General features: G+C 33.1%; 1 protein-coding gene across 3 annotated transcripts in view; it reads left to right on the top strand.

The window, feature by feature from the left end:
• Positions 1-19730, top strand: part of PCCA (propionyl-CoA carboxylase subunit alpha) — a 492766-nt gene that overhangs the window by 232800 nt on the left and 240236 nt on the right. For all 3 annotated transcript variants that reach the window (XM_072622036.1, XM_072622038.1, XM_072622037.1), the window contains 4 exons: positions 2365-2508; positions 3880-3954; positions 8248-8316; positions 11388-11463. In XM_072622036.1, the coding sequence (XP_072478137.1) occupies positions 2365-2508; positions 3880-3954; positions 8248-8316; positions 11388-11463 (364 nt within the window). The remainder of the gene's footprint in view (positions 1-2364; positions 2509-3879; positions 3955-8247; positions 8317-11387; positions 11464-19730) is intronic.

Here is a 19730-nt window from a genome sequence, read left to right as displayed (position 1 = left end):
ACCCTGGGCAAAGTCACTTAACCCTATTTGCCTCACTTTCCTTAGCTGTGAAATGAGCTGGAGAAATAACAAACCTCTCCAGAATCTTTGCCAAGAAAACCTCAAATGGGATTGTGAAGAATTGGACATGACTGAAAAATGACTAAACCACAGCAGTAGAAAATTCTCTGGATTGGGGGAGTCAAGAGATGAGGGTTTTAGATACCTCTTTTGTTAGGTAACAGTAGTGTGTGACATTAAGAAAGTCACCTTGCCTCTTTGGGTTTCACTTTATATTTCCAAGATGGATGCAGGTAATTTTTCAAGTTGAACTAGATAGTCTGTAGGTACCCTTCCAACTATACATATTCAGTTAATTTTTTTTTTTGTTGGCTTCTATTAACATATGCACATTAAATCTAGGTAGTTTAGCCTTCCTTTTTTGGTATGGTAATTCTTTAAGCAGTTTAAGTCTTGTCTGGGGAGACAATGTGAACATATGTAAGTATGTTCAAAATTTGTTTAAAGTGATTTTTAAGGCAAGGCATTAGCAACTGGGAGGATCAACAGAGGCTTTGTGAAGAAGTTAGTGCTTAAATTTTAACAGCAGATGAGGTGTATTATGGGAAAAGTTACAAGGAAGTAAATGGAATATAAGTTTCATGGAATATAAAAAGACTGGAAAAAGTATAGGTTAGAAGAGCTTTAAGTGCCAAACAGTAGAGTTCACATTAGATCTTAGAGATAATAAAAGTTGTCGAAGCTCAGTGAGTATGGGTTTCACAGAGTCATCCTTAAAGCTTTTGCAAAATCACCTTGGCTGCTAACTGAAAGAAGGGAAGTCACTTAGAAAGCTATTTCAGTAGTCCAGGTTAGAAGAGATCGGTCCTGACTTAGAGTTGTGTGTGTTCATCCTCCGTTGCTGAAGAAGACCATGCCATCGAAGAAATGATGACATGACTTGCACTTGACTTTGCTTTGAGTGAGGGAGGGCTGTGCAGGTCACCAGCATCACTTCTCCAGAGTCATCTGAATCCAGTGACCAGATATTCATCTGGATGACTGGAGATGACCCAGGATGAGGCAGTTGGGGTTAAGTGACTTGCCCACAGTCACACAGCTGGTGAGTGTCAAGTGTCTGAGGTGATATTTGAACTCATGTCCTCCTGACTCCTGCAGTGGTGCTCTATCCATTGCACCACCTAGCTGCCCCTGACTTAGAATTATGTCTGTGTAATGGGGGAAAAGTGAATCTTACAGAGCAGATCCAGCTAAAGTAAACTTAGCAATGTATTGATAATGTGGAGTGAGTGAAGGTGAAGACTCAAGGATAACCCTGAGTTTCTGAGCTTCAATAATAGAGGACTGGGGTACCCTACACAGTTTAGACATGTACATCTTTGAATTATGAAATAAATGCCTGTTGATCTTCAGTTTAAATAGATTCTTATATATTACTTACTATTCTGTAATGTTATTGATTTGCTATTGGGTCAGTTCTGGCCAAAATTTTAATTGAAATTTTGTTATAATATTTCTTCTTTTCCATAGACTATCATGAATTGCACAAACATCTTTGATAGTTTAATTTTCTATACATATTCTTTATATATATTTGTTATGTCTCTCCTCTTATGTCTGCTTATAGGTATATGTGTGAGTATCCGTCTCCCCTCCTTTTTTTAGTGTGGAATAGCTAGGTAACCAGTGACAGCACTGTCTTAAGAAGTTGGCAGCATTTTGCTGAGAGAGCATTGTGATTTTACTGGTTTTTCTCAGTTATTGTGCATGCTAAGCACTACCCAGAAAAGTCTGGAGGGAAAAAATCTGAAAGATCCATCTGTTCATTTCTGCTACGCTGCGCTGATATAAGATTACGTTAATCTGGTTGCTTGTCAGGACAGGTTAGTGAAAGCTGATGAATGGATGAGGTTTAGGATGAACTAGTTCTTTGGAAAATTATAAGCTCCCCCTGTTGATACCATGTTAAGTGTAGCAGAATAGGTTGATCTCTGATCAAGTTGAATGTTTCAATTGAAACATTTGCCTTAGAAAAGTTAAAAAAGTTTGTTTTAAAACTAAAATTTGAAAATTGTATTCAAATGTTAACATGCATTAAGAAAAGTAACTTATACTATTCACAAACCTCTAAGACTTTAATTTTTGCTTTACATGCGCTGTAACATACTATGTATTGCTATTCTTTCCCTTTTCCTCTCTTGAGCAGGTATTTTATTGTATGTTTTTTAGTCATGGAGAAGGAATTATCAAATATAATTAACCTTACTTTCACTTGGGTTTGCAAATTTCCTCATTTATTTGTTTGTTTACCTTTTTGTTCTTTTTAAAAAAGTACATATTGACTGACAGTTTCTGACCTTGTAGGTTGAACATCCTGTCACTGAATGCATTACTGGCCTGGACCTAGTCCAAGAAATGATCCGTGTTGCTAAGGGTTACCCTCTTAGACACAAACAAGCTGATATTGCCATCAACGGCTGGGCAATTGAATGTCGAGTTTATGCTGAGGTAAAATGAGTTGTGTTGGGCAGAAGGGTAATAGTTCAGTACCAGTTACAAATAAACAACACAGTGAAGTGAAATTTTAGAACCTGAGTCAAGTATTTGATTGTATATGGCAGAATTGGCCAAGCATATTTATTGAAATGCTTTGTATTTGTTAATTCAAAGTATTCTTAGATTTCATGGAAATAAATTGCTTACTTTCAAAGATAATAAAGTAGTTATTATATGTTATTTAACTGAAATTAAATAAAATATTTTAGTTTTACAACATTGTAGATACCCTTATAGGTGTAATTTTATATACTTTCCCAGATATATGTTAAATATGTCCTAAATATTCACTTAAAGATTTCTCCTAAAATTTAATGCCATGCTTGTCAATTATGTTCTTTTTAATAAGTAGTAATTAAAAATGTTAAGCTAAAAAAACTGCTTTCTTAATTACTTTTATTCCTTGGTAACTATTTATTTAATAGAATTTTTTTGAACAAATTATCAAAACATGTATGAATTATTTTTAGTTTTCAATCAAAAATTCTTACTTTGGTAATTGCATTCTTTTCTTTAATACTTTGGAAGGTGGTTCTACCTATCTGAAACAAAAAAATGGGAATTCAGTATTTAAAATTACTTATCCAGCCATAATTAAACATTGGAATATAACAACATTTTTTTGTTTTCTATTTGTAGAAGTCAAAACTTTTCCTTTGAAATATAAAACATTGATATTGTATATTGTTTTTTGGCATCTTTAGTCCTCCATTTGTTTATTTTTACTTTTAATATTTGACATATTTTGACTGATATTATTGTTTCTTTCTTGTTTGTTGTGACACCAAATCCCATATTTGGGATTTATTTTGCTAATTATAAAACAATTATAAGTGAGTATATTTCATAGTATATAATCTCACTTTTCTGGTCCTTGTATGAATTGTTGAAATGTTTCCTTGTACCAGTTAATTTGTTGATTTTTATAAAAGCAAATATATTTAATACACTATTACGGTCACCCTGAAGTTGTGTCTGTTTTGATGAATGTTTAAGTTTTAGTTTTTTAAGATGTGTGTCTGGTAAGTTTTAGGTTACTTGGAATTTTACCCATTTCAGCAAAGTAAGATGAGACTAATATTGGTCCCTGTCCATATAATTCTCTTTAGTTTTTAATGAACTTTTAAGTCATATGTCATATGTTATATGCATTCATATATGCTATATGTAATAATAAGGCAACAGTGCTCTGGAATGAATTATTTGGAAAACAGTATAGTTTATAAAAATGTTAGTTACTGGAAGAGGCTCTAATTTATAATGATTAAACCTTACTTCCTGCACTTCATCTAAGTTACTGCTTTCTTCTGTTTGAATTTTTAGGATCCCTACAAGTCTTTTGGTTTACCTTCCGTTGGCAGATTGTCTCAGTATGAAGAGCCATCTTATCTTCCTGGTGTAAGTCATTCAAGCTTTGATATTCAATGAGCACTTAAAAATCGTATTGAAGAGATGTAAAGACCAAGGGTTTGGATTATGGAAACAAGTTAAACACATGTGATAGCAAAATCCTTTCAGAAGACTGTACCCTGCACTAGCAAGGTCCGAAGAGACATTTTGAATAAGGATATTTAACTTTTAAAAAATGTTTTGCCATTTAGAGGCAACAGAAATATGAGAAACTAGTTAGTCATCTTTGTGTTATAATTTATTCTTATGTAACTCTTCAAACCATATATACTTGTAGTAGTTGTGAATTGATGTTCAAGTTCCAAACCAGCTGTGTAATGTGTTAGGGACTTAGGGTGCACTTATTTTTTTTTAGCTTCATAGCTTTGAGAGAATAAATGTCATTTACTGTAGCTAAAGAAAGGTGATTGTTTAGCTTCGTGTGTGTGTGTGTGTGTGTGTGCTCTATTATCTGCGCTCAATAATTGTTTCTTAAGTAGTTTTTGCTGCATAAAAAGAACAAGAATTTATAATCAAGGTGGTCAGAATAATAAGTGCATATATATGACACTGTGTCAACTTGTGGAATGACAAGGCTATACCATCTGTGAATGTGATTACTCATTCTGCAAGATTACAGGAAGAATGCTAAATTTGAAGATGTTATTGGATATATGATATATTTCACTTTTTAAATTGTTTTTGCCCATGTGCTTTCAAAAGGAACTTGACCTTTTTGAGGCTTGGGAGCTTCATGCTGTGTTCAAAGCCCCAAGGCAGAAAAAAAATGGTAAAGATTTAACTGGCATTATATGACATTAAATAGTAGTTAAGAAAGTAAGTGTCATAGGGACATATCTAAACATTTTTTTAATCAAACGAAGAAAGTATTAAATAAGAATTTACAATGATTACTCTAGTAGTTAGAAGTTTTCACCATGTTGTAAGAGCTAACAGGATGTCAAACATTTTGCCCTTGCAAGTTTTTGCAATTTGCAATTTTCAAACGTGAGACCTGTTGAAAGTACAAGTGATAATGGACAAACTATACCCCCTACAGTCTTTGTCCCACCAAATCTTTCTTCAATTAATGCTGCAGCGGGAGTTTTATGTAATAACATTTGCGCTTGTGAGCCATCCATAGAAAGAAAAAACAATTAAAATGCCTTAAATGTTCTGCTTACTGCTGTTATTTGCTTGTGTGAATGTTGCATGTCAGCTAAATGGACCAAGGAATAGATAAAGTGATTGGGTGCAGGAGAGTGCACACTAAGCTTTGTCTATCATTATTGCTGGGAGCAATCAAATTGATGCCAGCAGGACAGTAGATGCGTTGACAGCTGTAATTATGTATCTCCATGGTGATCACTTTTGGCCTGTCATGGAAGCCCACGAGTCCCCTCCCTTGCAAGCATTTAATCAGATTGGGCTGTCACTTGTCAGGTAGACATGGCGGGCTGGGAGTTGTGCTTAGGGGGAGAGGTGAATTGAAAATGAAGGGTGGGAGATGCCGGAGAGCTTCACGTAGTCTATCTCTGGTACTGAAGAAAGAAAATTTTTAATTATGCTAGAGGCTTGTGATCAGTGGTTTGTGGATCTTATATGGAGTTGCTGGGGTATTTTCTTCTTTTTTTCTGCTTTTTTGGGTTTTCATTCTGTACCTTATTAAAGTATATCATTTCTTTTTGACCTGATCATTTTGGTCTTTTGGGGGTACATTAGAATATATACTTTCTGGAATTAATTGGAGTTTCATACATTTTGGTTCATGTTCTCTTTTCAAACATGTTCTTTTTCAGTATTTATTTCTATGCCAAAGTTGCAGATTTGATTTTAGGCTTCTGGTCCCAGAATTGTTTTGAAAAGTAATATTTGCAATGTGAACTTTTGCTTTGCTTTGAAATTGCTCTAAATATATTGGAGTTTTCATTTTTAAATAATTGATGCCCAATTAATGTAGCTTTGGTTATTTAAATGTCATGTTGATTTGTTTTAACTTTACAAAGGACGAGAGTATGGTATAGTGGAGAGATCATGGGACTTGATAGGAGAAAACCTAAGTTTCAGTCTCTTTTTACTCCTTCCTAGCTGGTCTTGGGCAAGCCACATTATGCTCTGAGACTGTTTTCTGTAAAATGGGTTACTTTTACCACTAACCTCTGAGAACTGTTAAGAAAGAAACAAAATGCTGCCTGTCTCTTCTCCCTCTTTCACATCCCCACTTTTATTTAAATGTGAGTGGTAATTATTTTTATTACTATTCAAACTGTTCGATTTTCTATACAAATCAATAAAATAACATGATACATGCTTTTATTAATTAAGAATTTAGAGATTCTTTGGATAGGTTATCATGGAACTTATTGCCATTTGGTAATCTCACTTAAAATAATGTGATCGGAGTTTCCTTACTCTTTATAGTCCTTTGTCATTCATAATCTTTATGATTCCTTTTATTTTCTTAAAGTATAGAAAATGAAATTAAATGGGAATGAATTTATCTTGAACATTGATAATATAATATGAAGGGACAGTTCCAGAAAAAGTTTTTGATTTAGTTTGACATCTCTAAATTTGTTCTCATTTTTGAGAAGGGCACTATTGTTTTAAAGATCACACAATAATAGGATTACTACCTCTTTGCCCATTTTGTCATATGAACAAGAAAATTAAAGATAGTAATAGCTTTGGGGTTATATTACCAAGTTGAGATGTTCCATGTTCAAAGAAATTTAATATTGGAATAATTTAGTATTAGTTGTTTTCAAAATTGTTTTCTCTATTTGCTTAATATTTATTATATTAATATATCTTTGGTAGAACTCCAATTTTATCTTCTTCAAGCATAATTAAATTGTATTTTAAAATTTGGTTGTGGTGTAATTAAAATCCATTTCATTTTGCATTTTTAGGTAAATATAGGCATTGGCATATATGTATTTTTCCTCCGTTTGCAAGTACAGGCATTAAAATACAATGTATACGTTTTTATATCATCTTTTAAACCTTTATCATAGTGTATAGTAAAAAAAAGAATTAAGCCTGTTCGTTCATAATTTGGTGTCATTTGTATAATAAAGCCATCATCCTATTCTCATGTGGATACCCTAGACAAGAGGTTTTACATGTGGTCCCTTGATAATTGCCTAAATTAAAATATTAAAGCCCTAACAGCCGCTGCGTTGACCTTTTTCTGCCTCACTGCAGACAGATGAGCTGCTGTTTATTAGAAAGGTTTCTTCCCACAGGTGAAGATCTATGTGAGCTTCTAGTCTTCTCTACCTAACCCCTTTACAATGTTGTGTATCAAAGTCCTGCTGTTCTAGTAACTTCTATCGAATTCCTCTGTCTTCAAGATCCCTGGAATGTGATGTTTCTCAATCTTGAATATTTTGATTAGTTTTAAAATGCTTCACATTCCAAAACTCAACAGCAACAATTTAATAAATATTTATTCCCCAGCAACTGCTCATTTTAAAAGTTTTGTATGGCTAACCTTAGTGCCACATTGATGAAATCAAACTGAGAGATGAAAACAAGAACCAGAGATATACTAACTAACTTGTTGGCTGGTTAACAGCAATCAGGTTCTTCAAAAGAATTTTTTGAACTTGTGCTGGTTTTTTTCTCTCTCTCATGAAAATTGCAGAATCAGAGCTTTAATTGGGGCTATGTCCTTACAAAGCAAAGCCATGGATAAAGCTGTGTAAATATTAAAGCCTCAGGGGAACAACAGCAAGAAAAAAAAAAGTATTTTACAGTTGAGAGGGTGAAGCAGAAAAAGAAAGTGTTCCAGACATGAAAGCCATAGGACTTGTATTCCCATAATAACTGATAAGCTCTTACTGAATTTGTGTCCCCATTGGAGCTCTCAGAAGGGTATGGTGGGGAACGTGCTTTAGAAGGGGCTCCAGGTGGAAGCCACCAACAAATAATAATAAATGCATCCTGAAGTTCTGTTTACTTTATAAAAACATTTTATTATATGCATGTATTGTGCTGCTCCTTATGGTCCTTTCTTTGAGTGGAAACAAAGCAATTTGTTCTACTGTATTTTCAGAGATCACAAGTGATTTGGTTAATAAGTAGCTTTAGATTGCTTTTGTCTTTTCCTTAAAGGAGAAATATTAATTCAGAGTAAATAATATATGGGTTTTCCCCATTAGAATAGGGAGAAAATTTAAAGTATTTTGCGTAAGAGGAATATTTACCCTTTAACTTGCCTACAATTTGGCCTGTTTAAAAAATGTCTACTAAATGTGGAATAATTTTCATTGCTTTTTTTCTTTATCTTTCTCCTAGGTTCGAGTTGACAGTGGGATTCAACCAGGAAGTGATATCAGCATTTATTATGATCCAATGATATCAAAAGTTAGTTGTTTTTCTTAACCATCTTCTTTGACATTTTTACTCAAAAGACAATGCATGTATTATACATTTAAAAAAATTTTGCCTTTCATGTGAGTCATGTGCTGTATGATTATTTGAAACATTAGTACAAATGGTGATAGTGAAAGGAGAGCAGGTTTTTTCCTTTTAAAAAGATTTTAAAGTGCATTATTAGTTTTGTTTTTTTCCCTTTAGTCTTAGTAAAATAAAAAAATTTGGACAATCGTAAACAGTATAGTTTTTTTATGTCTACTAAATAATACATATGCTAATATGCAAATGATAAAAATAATAAAACTCGTAGGATAAATGTTAGTAACTGAGTGAAAGGAAAGGCTGGTAAATCATGAATGACCAGGGATCGAGGAAAGACATAACTGCTCTTTTTCCTGTAGGTTGCAGTATATATTGGATGCAAATGGACTTTTGCCACTTTGTAATTTGTAACTAATTTAAAACATAGCTGGTTACTTAAGGAATTAACTAATCAAAAGTTTGTACCTTATTTCTGTAAGAGAGCAGGTGTGTTTTCTTGATGCCTTGCAGGGCTGTATACCGTTCACAGTTGCTCAAGGGCCTGTCTATCTATGAAGTATTTAGAACATTTTTTTCCCTTAAAGGAAAGTTTGAGTATACTGAAAGTAGTGCTCTTGGATCTTAGCAAGGGAAATGATCAGTATTCTTAGAAATTCTTTATTCATTATGATGAGATGGACTTCATCCCAGAAGTTTCCTCAAGAATGAAATTTCTTCCCAGAATTTGGCTTAATGTTTAAAGAGTTTAGCATCACTCTTTCAAGGAAACAATCATATTGATTAAACATACTGTAAGGAACCCAGTGTTCCCTCTCCATTGTGTATTAGTTCCATTCTAATGACAAAGTTGTAATTTTCCATTTAATGAGTTCTAGGTATGTTCTATCTTTATGTGTGATAAATTTTTTAAAAATTTAAATATTAAAATGTTCCACTTGCGAAGGCATACAAATGTACTTATGTTTAAGTAAATCCAACTTGCTGGATATTTCTCTGAGAAAATTTAAAGATTCAGACTTTGCAGAATGACTATAACCTAAACAAGTAAGATTTTTATAGGCAGAAAAGATGATGTGTGTGAGAGAGAAAAAAATTATGAACAAAACAGAAACTGAAGACTTAAGCGTTTTGGCCAGCAAATCAATATCAGAAATAACTAAGCTTTTAAAAATTGATATCCATCTCTTTTGCCTTTATCCATTTCATTTGAATACTCACAGTAAAGTGTGGACCGAATGGTCCATAGCATGATTGATTTAAATGAATAACTTAAGTGAAGCTATTTTCAGAGTTCATTTAGTTAAGACTGATAGATCTAGCATGATAGTTTAAGAATACCAAAAGAATTAAGGGGATATTTTTGTGGTAGGCCTGACTCAGGCTAGTTTGTTGGACTATCTAACATTTAGTTTCTTAAAAATTTATTTAGTAACATGTAAAGAATATTTAGCAAAGATGTAGCACTGGTTCAGTTGGGCACAGCCCTCTGCTTCCATATTTGCCAAATAGGTTGCCTACTTCACAGGGTGTATAAAACTGGATAACTTCTTTTGTTCGGATATTTATACTAAAATGACCAGGAAGCTATACTAGTGGTTCAAACCTTAGTCCCCTTGACCAAGAAATTCTCAGGGACAGCTTTGTTTTCTTTTAGGGAAAAAACAACCTAACCTCCATGGGATAGATTTTTCTCCTACTGTATCAGATAAATGTCAGCATTCCACATCAGACCTCTGTCAATATAATGGGATGTGGAAAAAGGCAACAAACCCATTGAAAATAGCATGGATCTTAATATTGATTGGATTTCAGCTTGCTTATTTACTTGTTTTGTAACTAATGAACCATACCATCTTATAGACACATATACATCCCTAAACATAATTTTTGAAAACTTTCACTTTTTCTCTCTGTCTTTAGATATATTCATACATATATGTATATAGGTGTATGTATATATGCATATATATGCATATATGCATATATGTGTATAAGTAATTACATATATACAGTTATATGAAGATTTTTATTAGAATAAATTGTCATAGTCTTCTTAAATAGCTGGCCCAAATCAAATATTTATTTATTTGTCTAAAGATTTAAATATATTTATTTTAAAATATATATATTAATATAACAAATATATTTAAATATTTATTTTCAGCATTCATTCCCATAAGATTTTGAGTTCCAAATTTTCTCTCCATCTTCTTACTCCCCCTACTCCAAGGTGGAATGCATTCTGATTACTCCTCTCCCTAGTCTTATCACCTTCTCCTTTACTTTCTTAAAGGGCAAGTTAGATTTCTGTACCCCATTGCCTGTATATCTTATTTCCCAGTTGCATGTAAAAGCAATTTTTTAACATTTGTTTTTAAAACTTTTGAGTTCCAAGTTCTTTCCCTTTTTCCCTCCCCCCCCATTGAGAAGGCAAGCACTTCAGTGTAGTTTATGCAAAACACCTCCATAATAGCCGTGTTGTGGAAGACTTCCCCATCCCATGTCCCAGTTATTCTATTGTCTCCTTTGACCCTATCCCTTTGCTAAAGATTTTGTTTCTGACTACCCCTCCCCCAATCTCCTCTTCTTTCTTTCATTCCTTTCCAACACCCTCCCCCCCCCCCACCCGCCCACACACACACACTTTCTCCCTGCTTTCCGGTAAGGAAAGACACGTAATTGAGTATGTATATTATTTCCTCCTTAAGCCAAACCTGATGAGAGTAAGGTTCACTCATTCATTCTCACTTCTCCCCCTTCCCCTCTATTGTGAAACCATTTTCTTGCCTCCTTTATTTGAGATAATTTACCCTGTTCTATCTCTCTCTTTTTCCTCCCAATATATTCCTCTCTCATTCATTAATTTTATTTTTTAGATATCATTCCTTCATAATCAGCTCACCCTGTATCATCTGTCTCTATCTACCTATCTATCTACCTCCTATCTGTCTGTCTCTCTCTGTCTGTCTTTCTATCTCCTTGAACTACCCTAATTAAATATTTATTTTTGTTTTTAGTTAATTTCTTATGGTTCTAATAGAACTGAAGCACTGGAGAGAATGGAAGCAGCTCTGGATAATTATGTCGTTCGAGGTAACTACAAAACTGCAGGTTTCTCTTATGGCATTATATGATATGTTGGCATCCAGTTCAGGAAATTGTTTAAAGATGTAGCAATTAACAAATTAAATAAAAGTCTTCTTTGTTAGTTGCAAATTAAAACTAAAAAGTTTACGTGAATAAAACTGAGATTAATTAAATATAAATATGCTTCATTCTTTCTTTAGCACTATTAGATTTTGCATATGAACCCTGCATTTAAATTATTTAAACTTACAATTTATGCTGTAGATTGCCAAAAACATTATAAATTTTGAATGTATTTTCTGATAGATTCAGTGAACTATTTTAGAATAATTGCAAGGTATTTTAGTTGTTTAATTTGTTTTCTTGCTTACTACAAAGTATTTTTCTGGTTTTGTTTTAAACAGTTTTTTTCAAAAACTGTAGTTGGTAGTGAACATAAGCATTTATAAAAATATTTTAAAACTTAATCATAAGAAAGCTTCATAGATTCAGACTAGTTTAGGGAAGTTTATATAGTTGAATGAATGAAAAGTCTGCCTTTGCTTCAATTCTTCCCCATTATCTAAGGAGAATCTCTCTCCTTCCTTTTTGGTAATTTTCCACCTCTCTTCTCAACATATTTGTTCTGCTCCCATATATGGGCCATTTCTTTCCCTCCTCTCCCCCAATCCCAATTCTGATCACCACATTTAAGCATAAATGTTATACTGGTGATAATCAGTATCACACAAAGAAAGAAAAGCCAGGAGTTTGAGTTCGTCTTAGACATAGTAAGTGCCATATGAAGGCCTTCAAATTTGCTACACATCCCTTTTGATTCACCATCTAGCTTATACTCATACTCTCTTGGCTTTCTCATGAATTTTAAAACCTACCTCACACTTTTCTTCCTTATCACAACTCTGTCCTTTAATTAGTCGATTTCAACATATATATTCCTATCCTCACAGATACCAGTTTCTCAGCATATTTAACATCCAGGAGTTAGGCCTTATTCTACCTCAGATAAACAAAGAGATGGCTATGATCACCAGTAGTTGTTCAACTTCTGTGATTAGGAAATCTGAATTTCCTTATATCTTCTTGGCTTCACCTTTCGTCAGTTGATGTAAATCTTTCCATGTGTCTCTTTATTAATCATATTTATCATTCATTCCAACACAATAAAATCCCATTACATTCATACCACAATTTGTTTAGCCATTTCTAAGTTGTAAGGCATTTATTGGATTTCTGTGTTTTTGCTACCAAAAATTTTCTGGGGTGCATATGTGTGTGTGTGTGTGTGTGTGTGTGTGGGTGTGTAGATTAGAACTTTATTCTTATCAGTGACTTCCTTGTGGAATAACCTTCTAGTGGAATCTTTGGGTCTAAGGATATGGATATTTTAATTTTAGTCACTTTTTTGAGTAATTACTAATTGCTTTCTAAAATGGTCGTAGTGATCCTCAGCTTCAAATGCTCTGGTGTGTCTGTCTTCCCATAACCTCTCCATTGATTTCCCATCTTGTGTCATCTTTGCCAATTTTTGGCTGTGAAATAACACTCCAGGATTGTTTTGTTGTACGTTTCTCTTATTATTATTCTCTCATATGGTTGTTGATAGTTTTGTAATTCTTTTGAAATCTTTTATTCACTTATGTTTTGGAAATTAGCTTTTGGTCATCTTTGTGTATTGTGTTTGTATATATATGTATATATATATATATCTTTTTTTCTCCTCCATATACGTATGTATGTATAAACAGTCAGTCATAAACTTTTTGCAGAGGTAACATTCCTAGAAATATGCCATGAAAATATAAAATGTGAATGTTGATACATTAAATCTTTAGGAAGATAGGGTGTTACCTTCCCATGACCACCAAAGCTGAACTCTTTCCCTAGAGACTGCTGAAAATACATTTTTCTGCATACAATTCTTTATAACAAAACATTGTCATATAATATGTACTTTTCCTAACTGAGTAACCATGAAATAAACCATAAAATGAAGTTAACATAGTAACACTGGTAATATGTAAAACATTTTTTTGCTAGTAATTCCCTAGAATTATGTGAATTTTTTGCTAATCTTAATTTTAAAAAATTGATTTCAGACAATACTGTACTGCTGCAAACATTTGTACCTCGGCTGTTCTTTAGATTTCTGGAACTTTAGTCACTGCTGTCAGAAGATGCTGAAATGGGAGGGGTCTCAACTTTACTTCCAACATTCTGAATGCACAGACTAGTGCAGTGCCTAGTGGGATACCACAAACTTAGGGATTAACTGCCTCTCATTTTTTTTCTCTAATGCACATAGCTGTAATCGTTCATTGTTGCCAAAGTAAAAGTGTAGTTAAGGTTACAAATATGATTATACAAATACTTGAAGTCGTGAAAGTTGAATCCATGAATGTTGAGAATTGAGTGTATGAATACACACATATCTTGGGTAGCAAACCCATCTAAGAAAATCGATACTCAGATTTATTTTCCCCCATTTGAACACATCTCTTATCCTAGATGTATTCATTTAATTTGCACAGAAGCCTTTTTAATTTCGTATAATCAAAATCATGTATTTTTTAATTCTAATTCATGCTTGATTAATAGTACATCTCCTACTCATAGCTTTGAAATGTATGTCATCAGCTTCTCTTCTGATTTTTATTTTATGATTTTGTGAGGGAATTGTGTGTGAGGAGATTTTGAGAAGCAACATAAGTCCTCAAAAAATCAGAAGTCATTCAGTTTATTATTCATAGACATGCAAATATGTATTACTTCCTTGCCCTTTCTACCATTGGGCAAACAATGATGAAAATAGATTGGGCATTCATCAGACCTTGTATCCCAATTGAGCTCAGATCCCCTTACTCTCCTCCCTTATATCTGACTATTGTTACTAGGTAGATCCACAGGGACTGAGTAGCAGGGGGAGCTTTAGGAGTAGCCAGTTGGTGGGTGATCTGTGCTGCCAACTCATTACTAACTACAATGACAGTGTGATTAATAAAATTTACTCCCCTTACATACCTGGATTAGGTTAAATTTGTTAAGTTGATAATTTGTTAACCTTGCTTTCATAACCCTCAGTGTTCCTGACCAAGCCAACTGTTGGGTAGATGAAAACTTTCTGGTATATAGGCAGGTCAGTCAGTGATCATATATAAAATCACTTCTGTTAGCGAGGACCTTGTCTCACAGGTATGATATTTAATGTTCAGATCAAGTATCCATTTTGAGTTTATTTTAGAATATAAGATGTTTTTTCAGACTAATTTCTGCCAGAGTTATTTCCAATTTTATCAGATGATGTTACAACTCAGGACCCTGAATCTGAGTGCCTTGGATCATTTTTCCCCAAACTATCAGACCTCCTAGCCTAGCCCTTTCAGGCATGTTTGAAAGGAGAAATATTTGTGAAGAAGGGGCCAACATTTCTGACAACTACCAGAAAAAATTGCTCCCCAGCTACTACCAGTGAACAGATAGGCACAAGAACCTTGACTAGGCAGCACCACCAAGAATGCCATTCTTACTTCATCAAGAAATAAGGAAAGTTGTATCTCTTTGCCTATCTTTACACCTTTAATTTCTTTGTCATGTTTAATTGCTATTGTGAGCATCTCTGGAAAGATAAAAAATATTAAGCATCCTTGCTTGAGTCCTGTGTTTTTAGGAAAGCTTCTAATCTAGTATGTCCCCATTACAGATGATGCTTGCTTTTGGTTTCAAATGGATACCTTTTGTGACATTTAAAAAAGTTTCTGCCTATACTCTGGAGAGGGAGAGAGACAGAGAGAGAAAGAGAAAGAGAAAGAGACAGAGACAGAGAGATAAGGAGAGTTCAAAACATACAAGAATGTTGAACTTTGTCAAAGGCTTTTTCTGCATCTTTTGAGATAATCATATGGTTTAGGTTGTTTTTATGTGGTTGAATACATTAATTTTTTTCCTAATGTCACATCATTCTTATATTCTTGGCATAAACTCAGTTTGGTTTTATGAGTAATTCAAAAAGTAATAATTATTTGAATAAATTACTGTAGCCTATTTGAGAGGATTTTATTTAAAATTGTTGAATCAATAGTAATATTAGTCTCTAATTATTTCCTTTATCTTGCCTTTGTTAGGATTTTAGGAGATTGACCTAGAAGGGTGCTTTTTCATTCACTTATTGAGAATAAATTGTATAGTGCTGGTATGGATTCTTTAAAATTTTGATGGAATTCTTATGAAAATCCATTAAGACCAGGAAATTTTTCCTTTGGTAGTTATTTTACAGTAGCATGTGTATAAATAAACATAATGTGCACATTTGCATATATACACACACACATATGTGTGTGTATATATATATATATATATATATATATATATATATATACGCAGATAGGTGTATATATGCCTATATATATGCATTGCTATGTTCAAGTACAGATATGCATGTGTCTATATAGAAAAATGTTTACATATATCTATATATATATGTGTATGTATACGTACACATGCGCAAATGTGTGTGTATGTATAGAACTGGAAGTGTGATTTCATTATTGGTATAGGAAACTCTGGATGAGCAGACTACAGCAATACAAGTTGGCATTTTCTTTATAATTTATAATTCTCTAAATTATAAATTACCTACATTAGTTGCATCAAACTCAAATAGAAAAAGATCCAGGTTGCATATTGATGTAGAAAACTACAAATTGACATTATCTGTGTTTTAATTTATTTTCTTAAATGTTCCCAATTGCATATTCATCTTATTCTGTGACCTAGATCACTTAGAAGTTAAATGACTTTTTTAAAATTTTATTTTTTTAAAAAATTTTTAATTTTTTTGTTTTCATTTTTCTACAACGACTTCCATAAGTCCTAGATTTTCTCCCTCTCTCTCCCCCCTCCCTTCCCAAGATGGCATGCAATTTTATATGGCTTCTATACATACATTCTTATTAAGCACATTTTCACATTAGTCATGTTGCATAGAGGAGTTAAAATGACTAGGGGGTGCCATGAGGAAAAAAAAAACTGAAACAAAACATAACACAAGAGAAAATATTCTGCTTCATTCTAAATTCCAAATCCGTAGTTCTTTCTCCGGATGTGGATGGTATTTTGCCTGAAGAGTCCTTTGGGGATGTTTTAGGTTCTTGCATTTCTGTGAAGTCTTACTAGAAAAATTTCTCACACACTGTGATTGTTACTGTGGACAGTGTTCTCTTGGTTCTGCTCCTTTCACTCAGCATTAGTTCATATAAGTCTTTCCAGGCCTCTCTGAAGTCTTCCTGTTCATCATTTCTTATAGAACAATAATATTCCATTCCATTCATATACCTCAACTTGTTCACCCATTCCCCAGTTGATGGTCATCTTCTTGGCCACCACAAAGAGAGGTGCTATAGATATTTTTGTACATGTGGGACACTTTCCCATTTTTATGATCTTTTTGGGATACAGTCCTAGAAGCAATATTGGTGGGTCAAAGGGTATGCACATTTTTGTAGCCCTTTGGGCATAGTTCCAAATTGCTCTCCAGAATGGTTGGATCAGCTGACAGCTTCACCAACAATGAATTAGTGTTCCAACTCTCCTACATCTTCTCCAACAATTATCATCTTCCTGATTTATCATGTTAACCAAACTAATGGGTATGATGTGGTACCTAAGAGTTATTTTGATTTGCATCTCTCTAATCAGTAGTGATTTAGAGCATTTTTTCATATGACTGTAGATAGCTTTAATTTCTTCCTCTCTAAACTGTCTATTCATATCCTTTGACCATTTATCAATTGGGGAATGACTTGTATTCTTATAAATTTGACTCACTTCTCTATATATTTTAGAAATGAGGCCTTTATCATAGACACTAATTGGAAGAATTCTTTCCCAGTTTTCTACTTCCCGTCTAATCTTGGTTGCATTGGATTTGTTTGTGCAAAAACTTTACAGTTTCATGTAATCAAAATTATCCATTTTGCACTTCATAATGTTCTTTATCTCTTGTTTGGTCATAAATTTCTCCATTCTCCATAAATCTGAGAAATACGCTATTACTTGCTCCCCTGATTTGTTTATAATATCAATCTTTATACATAGATCATGTATCTATTTGGACTTTATTCTTGTGTATGGTATCAGGCATTGGTCTATGCCCTGTTTCCACCACATTGTTATTCAGCTTTCCCAGCAGTTTTTGTCGAGCAGTAAGTCCTTATCCCGGAAGCTGGGGTCCTTGGGTTCATCAAAAATAGATTGCTATATTCATTGACTACTGTGTCTTGAATACGTAAATTTTTCCACTGGTCTACGCCTCTATTTCATAGCCAGTACTAAGTGGTTTTGATAATTGCTGCTTCATAATACAATTTGAGATCTGGTGTAGGCCACCTTCCCTAGCATTTCTTTTCAGTAATTCCCTTGACATTCTGAACCTCTTGTTCTTCCAGATGAATTTTGATAATATTTTTTCTAACTTTAGAAAATAATTATCTGATGGTTTGATTGGTATGGCACTGAATAAGTAAATTAAATTGGGTAGAATTGTCATTTTTATTATATTGACTTGACCTACCCACAAGCAGCTGATGTTTTTCCAATTACTTAGACCTGACTTTATTTGTGTGAAAAGTGTTTTGTAATTGTATTCATATACTCCCTGGGTTTGTTTTTGCAGGTAGACTCCCAGATATTTTATAGTGAGATTTGGAATTTCTCTTTCTATCTCTTGCTGTTGGGCTTTGTTAGTAATATAAAGAAATGCAGATGATCTATGTGGGTTTATTTTGTAACCTGCAATTTTGCCACAGTTGTTTATTATTTCAAGTAGTTTTTTACTTGATTCTCTAAGTATATTATATCATTTTCACAAAAGGACAAATTAGTTTTTCTTTGCCTATTTTAATTCCTTCAATTATTTTCTTCTCTTATTGCTAAAGCAATAATTTTCTAGTACCATATTGAGAGTAGTGATAATGAACATCCTTCTTTTATCCCTGATCTTATTGGAAATGCATCTAACTTATCCCCATTGGATATAATGGTTGCTGATGGTATTAGATAGATGTTGCTTATTATTTTAAGGAAAGCTCCATTTATTCCTATGCTCTCCAATGTTTTCAATAGTAATGGGTGTTGTATTTTGTCAAAAGCTTTTTCTGCATCTATTGGGATAATCATGTGATTTCTGTTAGTTTTGTTGTTGATATGATTCATTATGCTGAGAGTTTTCCTAATATTGAACTAGCCCTGAATTCCTGGTATAAATCCTGCCTGATTATAATGTATTATTCTTGTGACACGTTGCTGTATTCTTTTTGCTAATATCTTATTTAAAATTTTTAATCTATATTCATTAGAGAAATTGTCTATAATTTTCTTTCTCTACTTTGGTTCTTCTTGCTTTAGGTATCAGAACCATATTTGTATCATAAAAAAATTTGGTAGGACTCCTTCATGAATTTTCCCAAAGAGTCTACATTAGAATTACCTGTTCTTTAAATGTTTGATAGAATTCACCTGTAAATCCATCTGGCCCTGGAAATTTTTTCCTAGGGAGTTCATTGCTGTCTTGTTCAATTTCTTTTTCTGATATGGGGTTAAGTATTTAGCTTCCTGTTCTGTTAATCTTGGTGATTTATATTTTTTAAAATGTTCATCCATTTCTCTTAGATTGTCACATTTATGGGTAAAGTAATTTCTAATTATTGTTTTAATTTTCTCCTCGTGGAGGTGAGTTTACCCTTTTCATTTTTGATGTTGGTAATTTGGTTTTCTTTTTTTTTAATTAAATTGACAAAAAGTTTATCAATTTTATTGTTCTTTTCATGAAACCAAGTCTTTATTTTATTTATTAATTTAATAGTTTTATTTCAATTTTATTAATCTCTCCTTTGGTTTTCAGTATTACTAATTTAGTATTTACTTGGGGATTTTCAGTTTTTCTTTTTCTAGCTTTTCCAGCTGCATGCCCAATTCATTGATCTACTCTTTCTCTATTTTATTCATGTTGGCGTTTAGTGATGGAAAACTTCCCCTAAGAACTGCTTTTGCAGCATCCCATAAGTTTTGGTAGATTGTCTCATGATTGTCATTCTCTTGAATGAAGTTATTGATTTTTTCTATGATTTGTTGTTTAACCTACTCATTCTTTAGGATTAGATTATTTCATTTCCACTTAATTTTTAGTTTATCTTTTCATGGCCTTTTATTACATATAATTTTTATTGCATTATGTACTGAGATGGATACCTTGACTACTTTTGCCTTTCTACACTGGA

This window comes from Notamacropus eugenii, chromosome 6 (assembly GCF_028372415.1).
Source record: "Notamacropus eugenii isolate mMacEug1 chromosome 6, mMacEug1.pri_v2, whole genome shotgun sequence".
Classification (NCBI taxonomy): domain Eukaryota; kingdom Metazoa; phylum Chordata; class Mammalia; order Diprotodontia; family Macropodidae; genus Notamacropus; species Notamacropus eugenii.
Note: the sequence above shows the minus strand (reverse complement) of the source record. Positions and strands in the feature narration are given on the sequence as shown.